This window comes from Octodon degus, unplaced genomic scaffold (genome assembly GCF_000260255.1).
Source record: "Octodon degus isolate 3935 unplaced genomic scaffold, OctDeg1.0 scaffold00043, whole genome shotgun sequence".
NCBI classification, from domain to species: domain Eukaryota; kingdom Metazoa; phylum Chordata; class Mammalia; order Rodentia; family Octodontidae; genus Octodon; species Octodon degus.
This window is the reverse complement of record NW_004524619.1, coordinates 8,854,410-8,873,062: the sequence shown is the minus strand read 5'-3', so window position 1 is coordinate 8,873,062 and position 18,653 is coordinate 8,854,410. Positions and strand designations below refer to the sequence as shown.

General features: G+C 41.2%; 1 protein-coding gene across 2 annotated transcripts in view; it reads left to right on the top strand.

The window, feature by feature from the left end:
• The window catches only part of Cacna2d3 (calcium voltage-gated channel auxiliary subunit alpha2delta 3), a 954,216-nt gene that overhangs the window by 269,389 nt on the left and 666,174 nt on the right, over positions 1-18,653 (top strand). For both annotated transcript variants that reach the window (XR_002821195.1, XM_023715780.1), the window contains exon 4: positions 7,904-7,963. Coding sequence is in view for 1 of the 2 variants with exons in the window: in XM_023715780.1 (XP_023571548.1) it covers positions 7,904-7,963 (60 nt within the window). In the remaining variant the exon portion in view is untranslated. The remainder of the gene's footprint in view (positions 1-7,903; positions 7,964-18,653) is intronic.

Here is an 18,653-nt window from a genome sequence, read left to right as displayed (position 1 = left end):
CCAACTTCAGTGCTTCCCCATCCTGATCTCCCTCTACTGTACCGTCTCAGTGAGTAAGCTCAGGAAAGGTTGCAATTAAGGGCTGGAACAGAATGTTAATCACCTTTATCAGAACCCTCAGGGGAAGGTGATTTCCTCTCATTGTGGAAGACAAATGCTCTTCCTTCAAATCGGTAATGTCACCAGCCTCCTTCATCCTGAACCATCCCCTTGGGATGTTAATCCCCCACCTGCAAAAAAAAAAAAAAAAAAAAAAGGTTCTATTGTCCACAAAGGAAATAGCTTAGTTACCTGAAAATGAAGGGTCTTCAGGGGACTTTCCCAGTTTTGTGACTAAATAGTCTTGATTGTGATCATCAACCCTAAAATATTCATAGGAGGCCTATATAAGCAGAGAGCCATTCTTCAAATTGTTGGATCATTTGCAAAAATTGCCTGAGCTGAAATAGAAGGCTGGTTTTTTTTTTTTGTTTGTTTGTTTGTTTTTTGTTCTTTTTCTGTTTTTTTCTTATCTTGCTGTGAGCTGCCCTGGTCCCTGGTTGGCCCTATGAGCAAAATTTGTCTGTTTCCATCTTTGCAGCCTGGCAAATGCTGTACTTTGGCAAATGCTGACTTGGATACAGGAGATGGCTTTAGTTTGCAAATAGGCCCTGCACATTGCTAACAGGTATTAATTTAATCAGTCTCAAATTGATAACAGGTAATCTCCTGTGGAAGTGAAGATCATTTGTTATTGATTGTGGTCGGGTCTCCTGATGTCCACTCCTGGCTTATTTTGTCTTGTACAAGGCTGGGATAGCCTTCACCAATCTGAAAGAGACAGGAAAGGGGCGGAGAGAAGGACAGGAAGCGAGCTCCCCAGGTACGCCCGTGAGCTGTGCTTGCTCCATTGTTCCGTTACCTTCTTTCTCTGGAAGCTTTACAGATTAGCTTTTATAATCCACTTTGAAATGTTTGCCGTTTTTAAAGCAGAGGCAATCTTCGTAGCTTTCAGGCAGAAGGTCATTTTATACAAAATGTTCAATCATGTGCAACAAAGCTTATTTCTTCTCCATGAACAAAGAAATAATGAAGGCTCTTTAAAAGCTGTTTTTCTCTAAAGAAACGATCATCTAGATAGTTGGTGATTTATAGGTGCCACTGCTGTTGGAATTGAAAAGTGAAAACATTTGTATCAATGAGGATTACTGAACATCGTCAAGCCTTGGGCTATGACTCTAACTGCAGCTGCGGGCTGGGGCTGTGGGGGAGGGAGCTGCACCTTGGCTTGCTTCCTGTTTCATTATGTCTGACTCTCCCGGGCTCTACCTGGTGTTCTGCCTCAAGGACTGATAGCCATCCGGTTGCTGATAGAGCCTTTGTTTGCATCTCTGAGGACTGGCTCTGTCCAGGGCCCTTTTTTAATTTCTGTTGCCAGCACATTTTCTTACCTCCAGATCCGGTGTGCCATCTTCCCACCAGCCGGCACCTTCTTCTAGTACCGGTCTTTCTCCTCCATGCTTCCGCTTTCCCTTCCAACCTCAGTTGAAATGTCACCTCTGGGACTCTTCCTCAGTCTTCTGCAGCGTTGGCTGTCGCTGATCCCTTCATTTGGAGATTGTCATTCTCCTTGTGTGTTTCCCTCACTCTCCCTAAATCACCTCGTGATATTTCCCAAGCCATCGTCGATGGTACCACTTGCATGGTTTGGGAAATTGTCTCCTATTACTCTTCTTCCAAAAGCAGCAAAGGTTAATCTCCACCTCTACAGAGTGATGAAAACTGCACATTCTAAGAACAGAAGGGGAGGGATTTCAAGACCAGCAGCAATGAAAATGCAATTTGAGCCTCTTATTTCTTTAGAATAATGATTCTTAAATGGATGATTTCTCCCTCTTGACACAAAATGGAAGTGTTTGAAATTAGTCCTAGGGAAAAAAAAAATCAATGTCATTTTGTGTGGGCTCTTGTCGATCCTCAATCTTTTGGTGTGTTAACTGCTTATAAAGAGGGTAAAGGTAGCTCATTTTATTTCTGGGATTTTTTGAGTTTCCAAATTCAATGACTGAGTAGAAGATCTAGGTCCTCGCTGCCCTCGCTTCTGTCGCCCGTCACTGTGCCACATCCAATCCTTACATGTGACACATTGCTGAATTGCAGTACTTCCAGATATGAGGTGTAACTATTTTCCCATGAAACGCTAACCTTTAAAACAAGAGTGCAGAAAACTAGGGTAAGAACAAGAGGACACATCGCTGCACTGGATACAGTTGTGACAGTAATCGCTGTACCCCTTGTTTGGTTGTTCTCCACATTTAGCTCTTGTTGCTAGGAAGAAATGGTTGTGTAATATCTAGCACTGGTATTAATGTCAATTCATTAGCTAGCTCCAAGTTAATCTATGTTAATGATTATAGACTCTCTATAATACAGTTCCACTATCCCCTCATTGAACTTGAACCTTATTTGACAAAGAGTTGTGGGTTCATTCCAGAAAAAAAAAAAAAAAAAAGCATGGCAGTTAAACCCCTGGTATTAGATATATTGTTGCAAAATAGTAAATGAAATTACTAAACGTATTATGTATTTTTGAAATCTTGGTTAAATTCAAATGTCCTGTTATGGTTGATATACTGTGGCAATTTAAGAAATTTAGAAGTTTAGCTGAGTAACTCAGCAGTCCCATATCCTACGGAGTAGGATAGAGCCTTGCCCCTCTAGGAGTCGCTGATCATGTCAATTTCAGAAGCTTAGAAATTGGACTCAGTGACTCAGCAAGAGACCAGGATCCTCACTTTGTAAACATTCTGAGCCTCTGGAAGAGGAGCTCACAGAGGTGATGTGAAGGCTGTCCCTAGCCCGCGTAGAGTGCAAGGGAGGAAAGGAGCCTGCGCCTCTTGCTCTTCCTGCTGTGTCTGCCTTCTGCCGCCTTGAGCTGCTCCCTGTGCCAATGCTGCCCTGTCTTAGCGCCAGCTGATTATGGCCTGAAACCTCCACAGACTGTGAGCTCCGTGAACGTGTTCCCCTTTAATTTGGGCATCCGGTATTTTGTCCTACTAATGAAAGAAAAGCATCTAAATCATAGCCCTTTATAAAAACTTGTATAAACCAAAGCTTTTTAATATTAATAAGAGAAGGAAAAATAACTTTTACTTTGCTACTCCATATGTTCGTTTATGTTACTATTTGGCTTTAAAGACTTTCATCTGTAATTGTGCATCCTACTATTTTAGGGATTTTTTTTTTTATTTTTTTTTTCATTTATACCCAATTTGCTCATTCTAACAGAATAAGTAGGAGTCCAGTAGTAAGTTCCTTTGGGTGTGTAGTCACATTTTCCATTACCTTTTTCACCTCTCACTACATATTTCTTTTTCTCTCTTCCCTCCTCTTGGTAAGCCCAAAACAAACAAACAAATAAATAAATAAATAAATACAAGTAGAACCAAACAATCATTTTCTTCTTCTGATCCAATTTTTATTTTGAATTGGTGTCCGATTTTCCCTGTCTGGACCATGACAAAAAGTTTGACCTCTAAAATGCCTTTTAACCCTACTTTTGATTTGAGTTTGGCTGGGGGGACTGGAGATTGTGTGTTCTGTAATGTTGTGTAGATATATGTGGGGACCTGATAGCAAGAAGTAAGATGTGATTTTCACTGGACTGCTTTAGTATCCCAGAGTTCTCCTCGGCAGCTTTGCCTTTACCGTGCCCATTAATGCTATCTGTGGTCCACGGGTCTAGCATTTCTTATTTATAAGCATAGCTCTTGTTTGTGTTTATTTTGCTGAAAGTTAACAGTTATATGGGAATATAAAAAATCAGTGAAATGTACATCAACTTATGAATTACAGCCTTTTAATGAGCAGGTGCTTTGTTAGAAGGCTGGAGTGTATATTCTTATCATTTTTATTGAGTACAGAAATGCTTCAGCGCTAAAGAAAAAGAAACAAATGTGGATGGGCTGCTGTTTTCCTTTACCTTGAAGCTCGGTTCTGAAGATTGAAGTCTTCAAAGCCATTCATATTTCCAGTGTTCAATTTTAATTAAAAACCACATTCACAGTTCTATAATCCCATGTGCAGATTCCAAAAGAGAATTCATATAAGAGAAAATTAACTTATTATTATTAAAAGTACCCAGCCTTTCTAATAGATATAATAGAGAAACCATTTTCCCCAGGCTCAGTGGTAGTTCCTTACATAATAACTAAAATATTACAAAATTTAATGGATTTTCTTGCCTGCAAGTGATAATCAAACTTATTTTTAAAACCTATTTAATTTGACTTAGGTGATAAGGATATTTGCCCACAAAAGAGATGCTATAGGCTATCATATTTTTATAATATAATATAAAAGCATCGGAAGTTGAATGGTCTTGACTTTGTTAGATGAGAATCTGTTTATTTTTATTTTACTAACAATGGGAACTTCTGTCCTTAGAACTTTCCTCAGGTAAATTGAGAGCATAGGGTTTCTCTCTTAGATAACACTTCTTTTAACAAAGGCCACTTATCCTGTCCTCTACAGACAGAGCTGTTGATATGCAGATTGTTGTGATCCTTGTGTGCAGCAGTCAAGCCTCTTGGGGACAGGGTGGCTTGGGGGCTGGGAGCCTGGGGGCGAGGTGGGTGGGGTGCAGGCGGGGTTGGGTTGAGGTCCTCTTGGAGAACTAGGTCTGTCCCATCTGCCGCTCAGTCCCTGCAGGCCCTTTGGGAGAACGCACTGCCTGGCTGCACGAAGGTGCTGCATTTCAGAGAAGCCCTGCTCTTTGTTCCGCGGGAGACAACTATTAGGTGTAGCTGCTGGTTGAGGATCTTCTTTTGATTCTGTTTCCTAAAGTTTTGATGTGTGGATGTTTAGAAAATATACTCATGCCAACCAGATATATGTGAGATGAGTGAAAGCTTAAAAAGACACACAGGGAATTGATCTTGAAAAGGACCCCAAAACCTGGCCAGCGGCAGAAAAAGCTGCACCCAGGACAGAAGCCCGTGTCCTGGCTGATCTGAGCAGTTCGGACGGTGTCAATGAATTATTTCCAGCTTGTTACCTGCTGTGTCCTGACCTGTATGTGGTGTGATTTGTAATAGAAGTATGTTTCGTGTTACATTGCATAGGGACATGCTACAAGGTATCTGTGACGCACACAGAGCACCACACATAAGGTCTTACCGTACATACATACATATGCATATGTAAATAAAAGATTTATACATGGAATTCATTGCATGCTGCATTATGTAGGTACATGTTGTGTAGTATGTGTGACTGTATGATGTATATGTATTTACATATATGTACACATTTAAATGAAATGTTATATATGGAAAACATTTCTGTTTTACCCTTTCATGATAATTTAGCTTGCATAGTAAATTTAACTTATTTCCATCTTCTTGTCTTAGTAAGAAGCAATTTTTTTTCCTTCCCAGTGTTAATACTTTTTCAATATTGTCTGTCTCGGTATCTGTAAAGTTCTATCTTGGACAGTACTCCTGTGTTTCTTTCTCTGGATTCAGAGACTGTTTCAATGCTCTTAAAGAACTTTTTAAGTTGTTTAAGCAAATAGCTGCTCAAATGCACGACTTGTGATAATAGAAGTGTCTGGACAGGCGTAACGTTTATACACACTGGGCGGTGCTCAGTATGGACAGTGCTGATTTTCTGGTACAAGCATAGAAATTCTGAATGTATTACAGAGATTAAGAGAATAAGCTCTCAGAAATAAGGATTTATCCTGTCACCGCCGGTCACTCATCTGTCAGGAGCCACTTCGGAGCACTTGCAGATCGTGCCGCGTGAGCACAGAAGGCTCTCGAGCTTCATCGATCACAGCGTTTCTCGGGAGCCCGGGGCCCCGTGCAGCGTGGCCCCACCATACCCAGTCTCTGTAGATATTGTCTGCTATTTTCCTTTTTTCCCCCTGCTTCTCAACGCTATTTTCATTTTTTCTGTAATAATTGGATGTCCTTAAGTGAAAATATGTACACAGCCAGATTTTAAAATGATAAAGAAGGTGCTGGTGAGCTCCTTAATCCAGGCATGGACTGCAGTAGGGAATGTTATGAGTGTCGCTTTTGGCCCATGGTTCTCCTGCTTTATCAGCTGTAGAAGCACATGGAGGATTTTTAAACTAGCTTGTAGCCCCTCCCCCCAAGCTTCTGATTTGGTAGGCTTAAGACAGTGCCTGAGAATTTGCATTTCCAGCCATTACCCAGGTAAAACCAGTGCTGCCAGTAGGGGACCATACCTTGACAACCATATGGGACATCTGTCTGTTGATGTGTGACCATATAGAGTTCATACCAATGTCATCAGTTCTCACTCATGGTCTATGAAACCAAGGCCTGTGATATGACAAGAAAAAGTGCTTCAAAGACAACAGAGGCAATAAGAATAACTATAGAGAAAACAGAAATGACTGACATCTATCTACCTAGCCTTATTTTATTTTATTCTTTTGAGGCAGGGTCTCACTGTGTAGTCAAGGCTGGCCTTGAACTCACAGAAATCCTCCTGCCTCAGCATCCTGAGTGCTGGGATTACAGGCATGTGCCTCCACACTCAGCAGCTGGATTTTCGTATATATCTGAAGTTTTTCTTTTAGTTTCATGAAGTTTCAGGAAAATATTGTGACCAAATGCATTTTCTGCAATATTTTCTAGCCTACATTTTCATGATGAGAAGTGGCTGCTTGTTGACAAATTTAAATTAAAGTAAAAATGATTTTGGCAGTTGACTATAATTTTCTTTAAATAAGGGCATGGCAGGAAATTGTTTTCACAAGAATCTAAATTTGTTGAATTTAGTCGACTAAAAAGGACAATAAGAGTTGTCTTCTTATAAGTCACCAACATGGGTTTAATTTCAGATGAGTATTTTGTTGGGATGCAGATTGTATCATACAATAAAGATAACTATTGATGGTTATAGATTAGGATTGGGTGCCAGAAAGAACTGACCTTGAGAGACTGTGGCAATAAAGTAAGTGCTCTTTTTCCAAACCAGTGGGGAAGAATGGTAACCCACGTACATTTGGATTCACTTCAACTCAATAAATCTTGACTAAGGGTCTTCTGCACCTAAGGGATGTAGAGTACTAGGTGTGTTTTGGGATGCATTGGGCCTACAGGGCCAGTTTCTTGGCACTGTTATGAAAATGATGCAGAACATGTGAACATTCATAAATGTGAGTGCCCATAACTGCTTATTGGAGGAGTTGTCACTGAATGATGGAGACAGAAAATAAATTCTGTCACTGATGGAATTTTGTTAAGATTCATTGAGCAAGGGCCAGTGAGATAGCTCAGTGGAATAAGAACCTGCTTAGGTATGTGCAGGGACCGGGGTTTGATCCCTGGCACCATATGTCCTCCCTGCCCCACCCCTAGGTGCACTGAGCAGGCCACCAAAACCAGGCGTGGTGGTGCGCACCTGTAATCCCAGTGCTGGAGAGGCTAAATACAGGAGGACCACTATGAGTCCAAGCTGCGTAGTGAGCCCTGTACCAAATACATTAAAAAAAAAAAAAAAAGATTCATAGAGCAAATTCACCAGATATCACAGCATATACCATGAAATAATCTGTCCTTTTTAGACAATGGAGCAACCTCCATCTTTCCATGTCATCAGGGTCTGGGCCAGTGTTGTTGACCGTTAGGCACCTGGGCCACAGGGGGTTCATTGTATCATTGAAAGTTCTGTTACTATGTTTTTCTGTAAAGACAAAAGATGTTAATGTGTGAGGTTTTTTTTTTTTTTTTTTCCTAAACTAAGAACTTTATTAATCAAGTTGAACCGCAATGTTGGCAATTTGAGATACCTGAGTGGATTTCGCATTGCAATTTGGGACTTAGTCTTTCAAAGTTTTTCCACGGCTGGCACACAATTCTAATCCTGCTGCTTTCTCTCTTTTCAGCGTCTCGTGGAAGCTGCGGAGGAAGCACACTTGAAACATGAATTTGACGCCGACTTACAGGTAACTGACTATAATTTGGATTAAGCTGTTTTGCATATTTCACTGATTGGGAGAGAAAGCCTTCCGAGGGAAGAGTCCCGAGTTGGAATAAACATGCCTCCTCAGCTGGGCAGGATGGCTGCCCTCAACCTTTCCCCCAAGGGCTGCTGTCATGGGTGACACCACACACTCACATGCGTGGACCCAGATGTCAAGGAACTTTTTCCCCAGTGTCAGGGTTGAGGTTAGAGCACTCAGCTGACTATAATGGTGAATCGACAGAACAGCAGAACATACCCAAACCTTCTTCCCTGGCTGCATTTTGAAAGACAAATGACTGTGAGCAATGTTGTAATAGATCTAATCTCCAGTTGGTTGTTAAAAATTAACAATATTATGTGTCAAGTTTAATTCATTTGTGTATCCAGGCTTTGAGAGCCTATTTCATAAATTTCTTGTGGTAGATCTTGTGCTGATCATGCTTGGTTGACACGATTTAGATGCTGATGTACAGGAAACAGTAAAGGTAGCAAGTCAGTGGAATAATACTTCAAGTTTTGGGGGGATGCTTGCTGAAGGAATTTTTATCTAAGCTGTCGTTTTCAATTGTGGGGCTTTTCACTACTGCAAAAACAGAAGGACTAAATTTTTAAGTCTGAACTTCACTAGAACAAATCCCTTTGGGCGGCACATAGTCATAATTAGGACACCTCATATATTTTGCTGTGTTTTCATTTGTATGGAAAACTTGAAGGCAGTTGTAAGTCTTCAAGGCCAAAATGTGATAGAAAAACCAAAGGTGGGCTTTGGCTGTGTCTCTGTCACACAGATGCACCTCTTCTCATCATTTTCCATCGCATTTTTGTCCCCGTGGATAGAAGAATACACACTCAAGAGGGGCGGTTCAGGAAACTTTAATGTGGGGAATATTTGCAAATACGTGTGGTCAGGGTTAAGAAAATGCGACGCACGATAGTCTCATGTGGAATGGACAAGTGGTGGTGGTGTGCCCTGGGGCTAGACACGCTTCTGGCACAAGAAAGTAGCTTCCGGGAGAGAGAATGACCACCCGGAAAAGGCACCTGATGGAGAAGAGGAGTCATCCGTGGTAAGCATGTAAGACAGGAATGGGGTGGGGGGAGGCAGCTCGGAACCCTCTCCTGCTTGCTTATCTCTTCCCCACCATTATAGAATCCAAGTGTTTCTCCATACCGTCCAGTTTTCTGAGTCAGTGAGCTGGGTGGAGAAGCTGAAGAGTGGGTTGGGGGATTGAAAAACAGCTGGTCTAACAATTGAAGGGTCATTTTCAGGGATAACACTCAATGTAGGAAACACACAGAGCCAGAAATATAAATAAGGACTGGGGCTTGCAGAGGGAGGTAGCCAAGTGCCAGGGATTGTAGGTACCATTGGGGGAGGAATGGGAAGCTGGGCCAGATGTCTGAGCAGTGCTGTAAGACGAAGGACAGAGGGTTGAAGCAGCACTTTGAAAATACCAAGTAGCTATTTGCCTTCTGTCTCAGTTACTCTTCTCTCGTTGCTGGGACAAATACCCGACATCCAAAATGAAGGAAGGAAAGGTTTATTTAGCTCACAGTTACTGGAGGTTTCAGTCCATACTCAGCTGGGTCCAAGGCAGAGCGGCACATAGCAGAAAGCAACCTTTCATGGTGGCGGCAAAGAGCAAAAGCACAAGGGAGGGGTAGCAGCAGCTCAAGCAGCTAGCTTCTCTTCCCACCTTACATTGTAATGCAAATTACCTGCCAGGGCAGGTACAGCGTCTATACCTACAATAATCAACCACAAACTCCAGAAGCCCCCCAAGACTGCATGAGGCTTTGGGGAAACACCTAGACACAAACCATAACACCCTCTTTCGCTAGTTGGTACTCAAAAGGCAGCTCCACAAGGGCCGTTTCCTGGCCATGCCTGTCCTTAGTGAGTCTCAGCTTCAGGGAGTATGGACCTGGAGTGGGCTGGAGGGATTCTGTGGGAGCAACGGGAAGCCCCCTTGCAAATGTGCACCTGATTTGGGTCCCTTGCGTGCACTACCGCAGACTGCCATGTTCCTGGGGTCTCCTGGCACTGTTTCCTAGTGTGCTGGTTGTAAATGACGGGAACTCAACCTAAACCACAGTATGACAGTGAATAAAATAATCCACATGTCTACTCTGGTAATAGGAAAAGATAAATACATTAACAGATGAGGATAGGAAGTACTCACAGTAAAAAGACAACTAATATATATGAAAGAAATGATAGAGCTCAAAAATCATGGTAAGGGCTGGGGAGGTAGCTCAGCAGTCTAAGCACCTGCCTGGCAAGCGCAAGGACCCAGGTTCAATCCCCGGTATCAGATGCTGTGTTGGCCCCATGCTGGGCTGGCCCCTGAAACCAGGCATGGTGGCACAATCCTGCAGTCCCTGCACTGGCGAGGCTGAGGATCAGTATGAGCCCAAGCTGAGTAGTGAGACACTGTACCAAAGAAATAAATACGTAAATACATAAGTATTTTTAAAAAAATCATGATAATAATTACTTCAGGCAATGATCTTTACTTGTGCTGAAGGTGGGGGTTAAACATTTGATGAAAAATTCATTGAGAGTTTCCAAGTATCTGCCCACAAATTATTTAATTGCACAAGAAAAAACAGCATCATTATGGTGTAGAAACCTGGCAGACATCACCTCACAAAGGTAATCAGTGTCACCCATGATGAGACAAAGTGACCACAGAGCAGCTACAGTGGCAATGATTTGGAAGGATACAGTGTCCCTTCCGTAGAAATCCTGCTTAAAATATGTACCCTGGATCTCACCATGATAAAAACAGCTCTAAACTGAAGAATATTCTGCAAAGTAGCTGGCTATACTTTTCTTTTAAAATGTCAAGGACAAAGGAACGTTGAGGCCTTGTTCTAAATTTAAAAGGAGGCTGGTGAGATGGCTCAGTGGTCTAAAGCACCTACTTAGAACAAGCTTAGCAAAGCACAGGGACCGCGGTTCAATCCCCAGCACCACATGCCAGCCAGCCCCGCCCCCTGGTGGGCTGAGCTGGCCACACACACACACACACATACACACACAAATAAATAAATAAAATTAAAAAAAAAATAAATTTAAAAGGATTAAGGACGCTGCACAACTACATGCAGTGTGATCGTGAACCAAAAAGAAAAATTTACATGTAGACAGTCCATTAAATAATCATGTTGTAATCAATGTCGTGTTGCCTGGTTTTGGTCCCTATTCTGTGAGTATGTTAGAGAATAGCCTTATTATCTTTTTCTGGACAAAGCATTTGGATTCATTGGCCAGGGAAGGAGTAAATTTACAGGAGTGAGAAATACTATTAGAAACAGGGACTGCTTGGGGAAATCTCATATGTATGTATTAGCTATGCATGTATTTGAGATATGGTCTCACTCTGTAATTTAGGTTGGCCTTGAACTCACTATGTAGCTCCTGCTGGTCTTGAACTCACAGAGATCCTCCTGCCTCAGCCTCCCGAACACTGATATGGCAGGCATGTACCACCATGCCCAACTGAAAATCTTATATTTATGACTACAGATCAGTTTTCTAAGCATAGGTGAGCTGGGACATGGCAAGAAATAGTGTAATTGGCTTTAGCTGATTATCCGGCAGCAGAGGGAAATGTTCAGCTAAAGTACAGATATACTTTTTCTCTTTGCTCATCTGAAGCTGTTGTTATCCTCTGAGAGTGTTCTAGCTCTCTATTATTGATGCTTTACAATAAAATTCTGGTGTCACACAATTGATTCCCCTTGTCAGTGTGTTTCTGTGGACACAAATGAAATACTGGGGTCTCTTGAAGGAAAACTAGACATCCAGAAAACAAGTCACTAGTTTTTGTTCCCTGGGGAACAAGAAAGGTGTGTCTAGTACAGCCTTCTCATTCGCCCCTTCTAAGCACGAACAGAAAACCATCAGAGGGTGTGATTGTGATCCGAACACAGGACGTGCTGTGCAAGCAGCCTGTCAGTGTCCCCAAGTGTCATCTACATTCTGGACCACGGAGCTCGGTGCAGCCCCTGGGTCAGCAGGCTTCCTGTGTACTTCTGTGGAAGCCTGTGAAAGGCAGGCCTTTCAGAAATGGATGTGCGTGGAAGATCTTGTCCCTGCTTAGAGAAAGGTTTCGAAGTCACTGAAGCTTTGAAGCTATTAAGTGCAAGTCGGTTAACAGCTCGGGTGTGAGCTGCTATTACTGAGGTAGCTGGCCTGTGCCAGGCTCTGAGTTTATTGCTCTGATGGTCCATTAGAGCTGATCAATTGTTAATCTGGGTGCTTCTGACCTCAGAGCAACCCCTGACAGAGGATCGTTTCTATCAAAAAAAAAAAAAAAAATTCAGGCTACCATCTGCTCCCATGAAATACTGTTGAGGAGGACCCTACACTGGTAGCTCAGGAAGAGCAGAGGGGCTGGAGTCTCTTCTTAGAAGGGAAAACAAAAGTGCCTTTTTTTTTTTTTGGCTTATTTATTTATTCATTTTTTATTTTAATGAGAAAGAAATAGCAATGAAACAATTTCAAAGCAGGTTAGTGGGATAGTTACAATAATTAATACATTGCATACTGTTGTCTTTGTAGTAGTTTTTCAGAGCGCAAGATCCTGTCTTAGTTACTCTAGTCTTGTTGCTGGGACAAATGCCCAACACCCAAAATGAAGGAAGGAAAAGTTTATTAGCTCACAGTTCCCGAAGGTTCCAGTCCATATTCAGGTAGGTCTAAAGCAGAGCAGCACATAGCGGAAAGCTACCTTTCAGGGCAGCAGCAAAGAGCAAGAGCACAAGGGAGGGGTAGCAGCAGCTCAAGCAGCTGGCTTCTCTTCCCACCTTACATTGTAATGCAAATTACCTGCCCCCGGGCAGATGCAGCATCCACACCCACTGTAATCAATCACAAACTCCGGGAAACCGCCCGAGACTGCATGAGGCTTTGAGGGGGACACGCAGACGCAAACTATAACAGATGCAGACACGATATCTTGTCTAAATAATATTACTACAAATCTTTCTTATTGAAATAAGAGAAAGTAGCTGTATATCTATCCTAACTATTTTGTATATACTAATATATATGCTGAGTTGTAAAATAATCAAGTCAACAACTTCGGACAATTACCAGTTCGGCTGATAACCCACTATATTATGGACTATTGGACTATGTTGGTTATTTTGCTGAAGTCAAGTACCTACAATATTTGAACTGGCATCAAGTATGAAAAGGTCCTTTAAGGACTTCTCCAAATACAGCTTCTCTAACAGCAATGGGACACTGATCTCTGACAAAACAAAACAAAAAAGGGGGGGATATATATGAAAGACCATTTGGTAGGGAAAAAACAAAAGTGTTTTTGTGAAATTTCCTAAAGTGTGTAGCTTCACATTCGCAGGTTTTGTCTTCCTTGTTCCCCAAGCAGAAGATATTAGGGTGCATCTGTCCCCCCATCACTTCAGATCCATCTTTGCATCACTGAAACGTATGTGTGCTTGGAAGTGGAGAATTGGTTTTTCATTGGTAGAATCACCAAGTTACCAAAAATAAGTTATGCCTTCCTCTGGCTCTGAGGCCCTTCCAGATGGCTTTAGATGTTAGTCCTTCATAAAACCTGTATTGGAGCAAGAGGCAAAAATGCAGCCTCTGCTGGGTAGAGTGCATATGAACAAAACAACACCGAGTGTTTAGAAATCAAGCCTCCTCCAGGGCTGGCCAAATAGCTCAGTGGATTAAGGCACCTGCAAGCAGGCGCAGGGGCCGGGGATTTGATCCACAGTCCTGCTGTGCTGACCCACCCCTGGGACATGCCGAGACAGCAGTTGAGACTGGGCGTGGTGGTGCGCGCCTGTAATCCCAGCTCTTGGGAGACGATAAACAGGTGGATCACTAGGAGTCTGATTTAGTAGTGAGACCCTGAACACCCTGTAAACCCTTACCTAAAATACAAAAAGAAAAAAAAAAAAAAAAGAAAAGAAAAGAAATCAAGCCTTCTGCCTGGCAAGCACAAGGCCCTGAGTTTGATTCCTGGTACCATGAAAAGAAAAGAAATCGAACCTGCCTGCCTGGTCTCCTGCGACTGCTTAACTTCCTGTGGACATGGTTCCAGGACAGCTCCTTGCCTCGTCCTCATTTCAGGTGGCCTGAGGGTTCTAGATTTACTTTTTTTTTTTTTTTTTTGGTGGAACTGGGGATTGAACTCTGATCCTTGCATTTGCCAGTCAAGCGCTTATCCTACTGAGCCATCTCCCCGGCTCCAGATTTACTTTCTTTGGATTGGCCTGGTATCTCCGTTAGGGCAGTTTTCAGTACCAATTGATGTACAATTATATATATCAATTGATACATAATTAGGCTTTGTTAAAATGACATCTCTCTTCTGAAAGTTCTTCATACTGTGAATTAATATAGCCATTCTAAAAAAGATTGGTAATTATGATGAAAATAGTTTTTAAAAAACAGTTTTGTTAATTATCAGATATGATTACTTTGGTGTTTTACCCTCATTATTTTGGTACAAACCCAACTCAGAAGAGGCAGAGTGATGAGCCCTAGTCTCAAATGCCTTCCTTATTGGTAAATTCCTAGAAAACTAGATCAACATATCTAGTAAATGCAGAAAGGATGCCTCTCCCCCTTCTCTTTCTCTTTGGGTTTTTCTATTGGCAGCAAAGGAGAAGAAAAAAGTTCTCTGACAGTTTACTAAAAACCTACTTATCTTTGAACTGCAAACATATTTTCTTTGAAAGCTGTCTCAAGTGCCAATTGCACAGAGCTGGCTCACACAGGGAAAGATGTGGTCTGGGGTTGTGTCTCCTGCACAAGCCTGTTCCATCACTTCTTTTCAATCATAATTTTTCTTTGTTGTTTTGTAAGTAACAGGAAAAAAAGCCTGGCAACATTCAAGTGTGACAGTGACGAGGTCCTGGGCTAGGGGAGCTCAGTATAGTTTCCTGAAGTCCACTTCTGGTCCTCAGCAACCACGCAGCCATCTGTGCTCCAAACACAGTGGCTCCATGTAAAGTGGGGTGAGGAGCCAGGAGCGGAGGGGACGGAGAGCCCATGCATGGGAATCTGGAAAATGGGAGCCGGAGAGAGGAAGTATTGGACGAAAAGGATTAGAAAGGACAAGGGAACAGGAAACGGCGGAGCAAAGCCATCTCTGAACCTGACCCTTGTGATGACCACAGAAGCATCCCCACTGCAAATGGAGGTTTTGGCCCTGGAGAAAATTGTACCTGATGGACTAGAGCAAAGGAAAGCGTCGATAGGTGTCCTTCCAGAATGGAGGGCGTGACTGTCCTCCTGGTGGCCCTTTCCTGTGTTCCTGTATTCCTGTATTCCAAACCCTAATGCATTCCTCTCTTCTTTGAGCAAGGTGTTAGGTTCCTTGCTGTGAAGTTGAGAACTTCGTGAGGACCCAGGTTCCTGAACAGAAATGGTGGTTTTCACAGAGATAGATCAGTGGCTTTTGTTCAGTAAACAGGAAAGAAGGAGCTCAGGCCCCTTGGGAGAAAAGAGAAAGGAATTTCACACTCTGAATTAAATTCTGTCTTTTTTGAATCTGACAAGAGGATGCCTATTTTTTTTTCTCTCTCTCTTCTTTTCAACAGCTTGGCAGGGGGTTGTTGTCAGCATTCAGCATTTTAAGATCTGAAATTAGGTGTTTCTTAGTTAGGACTTGCCCTGTGTCATTAAATTCTAAATCTGATGTGTAAATAATTTCTGAGGAATCTTGTAAGTGTGAACCTTTTTGAAATCAGTAATTTCTCCGTCATTTCCCCTCCCCCTGTGGTACTGGTTTGTTCATTTGACTGAATGCTATAAGTTGGAATAAAGCCAGTGTCATGATTTTAAGCTTTGTATTAGTGAGTTGTTTGGTATTCATATGTGATAGGGCAGGGGAGATGGTTCAATAGAATAAGCACTTGCCTGGCAAGTGCAAGGCCCTGAGTTCAATCCCTGGTTCTGTCAAAAAAAAAAAAATCAAGATAAGTATTCATATGTGATGTTCCTGACCCTGACTGCTGCTCATGGGAGCGTGGAGGAAGGCGCAGTGTGTGGGGACTCAGCTTGACCCAGCAGAGTGCTTTGTTTAGGAGCCCTGCTCATTTCTGTTCCAACATTTCCCGCCTCAACGGTTCCACTTGGGTGCTTGAGGATGCGTTACTGGGGCTTCTCCGCTCTTCTGTAAAGTGACACCTTGCAGTGTTGGGCGGATACTTAAGATCCTATTCGGCTCACAGGTGATCATCTTAACCTACAAAGCAGTAAGTATGCTGTGAATTTGGTCGGTCATGAGATTGACGGGCCATCACTGACTTTGTTTTCATGGAACTTAACCTTCTAAGGAGACAGATGTTCCAGATGTGGCATCATGAGTAATTTTTAAATTTCAATCATGATAAGTGATGTGAAAGAGAAGTACGGAGCATCTTCGTGGTTCAGGGCAAGGAGAGCTCACCTAATCTGGGAGGGGAGGGACTTATGGAGGAGTCACTTAGGATTGTTTTGTCTTCTCGGTCGATCTGATTACTTTTAGGATTCTTGCTTTTATAGCACTTTAGCTCCGTATGAAGTTTATCTATTATTGTTTCTTTAACCTGTCTGTGCCCTTGTATTTGCATACCACCTCTGACAGCATATAGTTGGGTCTTGAATTTTGACAACCTCTGTCTTTCAGTTACTCTAGTTTTTTATACTTTATGTAATACTGTATTTGATGTTGTATTTGTTTTATTTGCTTTCTCTGTTTTTTTTCTTTTCTTTCCTGTTTTCTGTAGAGATAATTGAATATGTTTCACTATTTCATTCAAGTTGTTTATTGACTTTTGATGTACCCCATGATTTTTTAAATTGTTGCTTTTAGGGATTTCTGTAAATAAGCATAATTATAGAGTATAACTGGAGTTAATTTATTATTTATTTATTTATTTATTATTTATTTAGATATTGGGGATTGAACTCAGGACCTTGTGCTTGCCAGGCAAGTGCTTATTCTACTGAGCTATCTCCCTGGAGTTAATTTAGACCGTTACAACCTATCAATGCCCACCATCTTTTGCCATATTATCCACATATTTTTATTCTGTTTGTTATAAGCAGAACTAAAATCAGCCAATATTTTTGTTTTGTTTTTACTTTAAACAACTGTCTTTTAATGAACTTAATATAAAAAGAAAAGAGGGTATGTATTCACATCTTGCTTGCCATTTCTGGCATTTCTCTATTTCTTAAGAGATTTGATTTTCCCTTTGTGATTATCTCTCTTTGACCTGAAGACCCTCTTTTTTATGTGTTTGGTACAGGGTCTCTCTATGCAGCTCAGACTCATAGTGATCCTCCTGTTTCAGCTGCCCCAGTGCTGGGATTATAGACATGCACCGTTGTGCCTGGCTTCAGTGGCCAACGCAGCATGTGGTACTGGGGATAAAATATGGGTCCTTGTGTTTGCCAGGCAGGTACTTAGACTGCTGAGCCATCTCCCTTGTCCTAAAGAACCTCTTAAGCAATTTTTTTTTCCCCACATAGATTTGGTAGCAACAACTTTGCTTTTGTTTATCTAAAAATGTCTTTATTTCATTTTCACTTTTGAAAGACAATCTTACTGGACATAAAATTTTATAACAAGCTCAGATTTTCTTTTACCACTTTAAAGATATAAATAATTCTCTTTTCTTCCCTGATCTTTAATATTCTTGATGAAATATTGGCTACTAGTTCTGTTTTGTTCCCCTATACGCAGAGAGCTCCTTTTTTCTGCTGTTTTCAGGATGTGGTTTGCAATATACTACTCCACTGGTGGTGAACCTGTGGCACACATGTTGTTATTTTAAAGACAAAAGATATAAATGTATGGGTTGTTTTTCTAAACTAAAACATCAGTATTCAGGTTTAATTATTACAGTGTTGGCACTATATGATAAGTAAGTGGGTTTTTAGGTTTTTTGTTTTTTTTTTTTTTAGTAAGTGGGTTTTGGGTTGCAGTTTTGGCACTTGTTTCTGGAAGATTCACCATCACTGGACTGTAGAGTGCAATAAGTTAAGGATGCTCCTAGATATAATTTTCTTTGTGATTATGCTGCTTGAAGTTTGATATGATTCTTGGATATTCTGAGTATAATTTGAAAACTTTAAACAATTATTTCTTTTGAATTTTGCATGTACAACTCTCTACATTTCCTTTTAAAGCTTAATGGAATCTGTTAGCAGGCTTGATAATCCACAACTTACAAGTTTATTAATTATTTTGTAGTCTCTACTCTGACATTAAACTTATCCAATGAGCATCTGATTACATATCTTAAAGTTTTTGTATCAGGATTTTTTATTAAAGCTTTTTTCTTCCTTAGTTTTTAGTTCTTGGCTGAAATTCCCTCTCTGTGTATTGATTATGTCCATGTTTTCTTTTAAATCTTTAAATATATCTACAATAGCTATTTTGAATTTCTTTTACTAAATGTATCATTTGGGCTATGTGTGTTTCTTTTTCCTTTTAAATTACATTTTTTTTTTCTTTTTAAATTACATTTTTCTTTGTCCTTTACATCTGTTAATTTTTTGTTGTGGGCTAGGTGTTGTGATTTCATGTTCACGCTGACTGCTTTTGTACATTTCCTTATTGTCACGTAGTATAATTTTATTAGTGTATGTTCTAGAACAGGCAGATGTATTAAATCAATCTAAGTTGTCT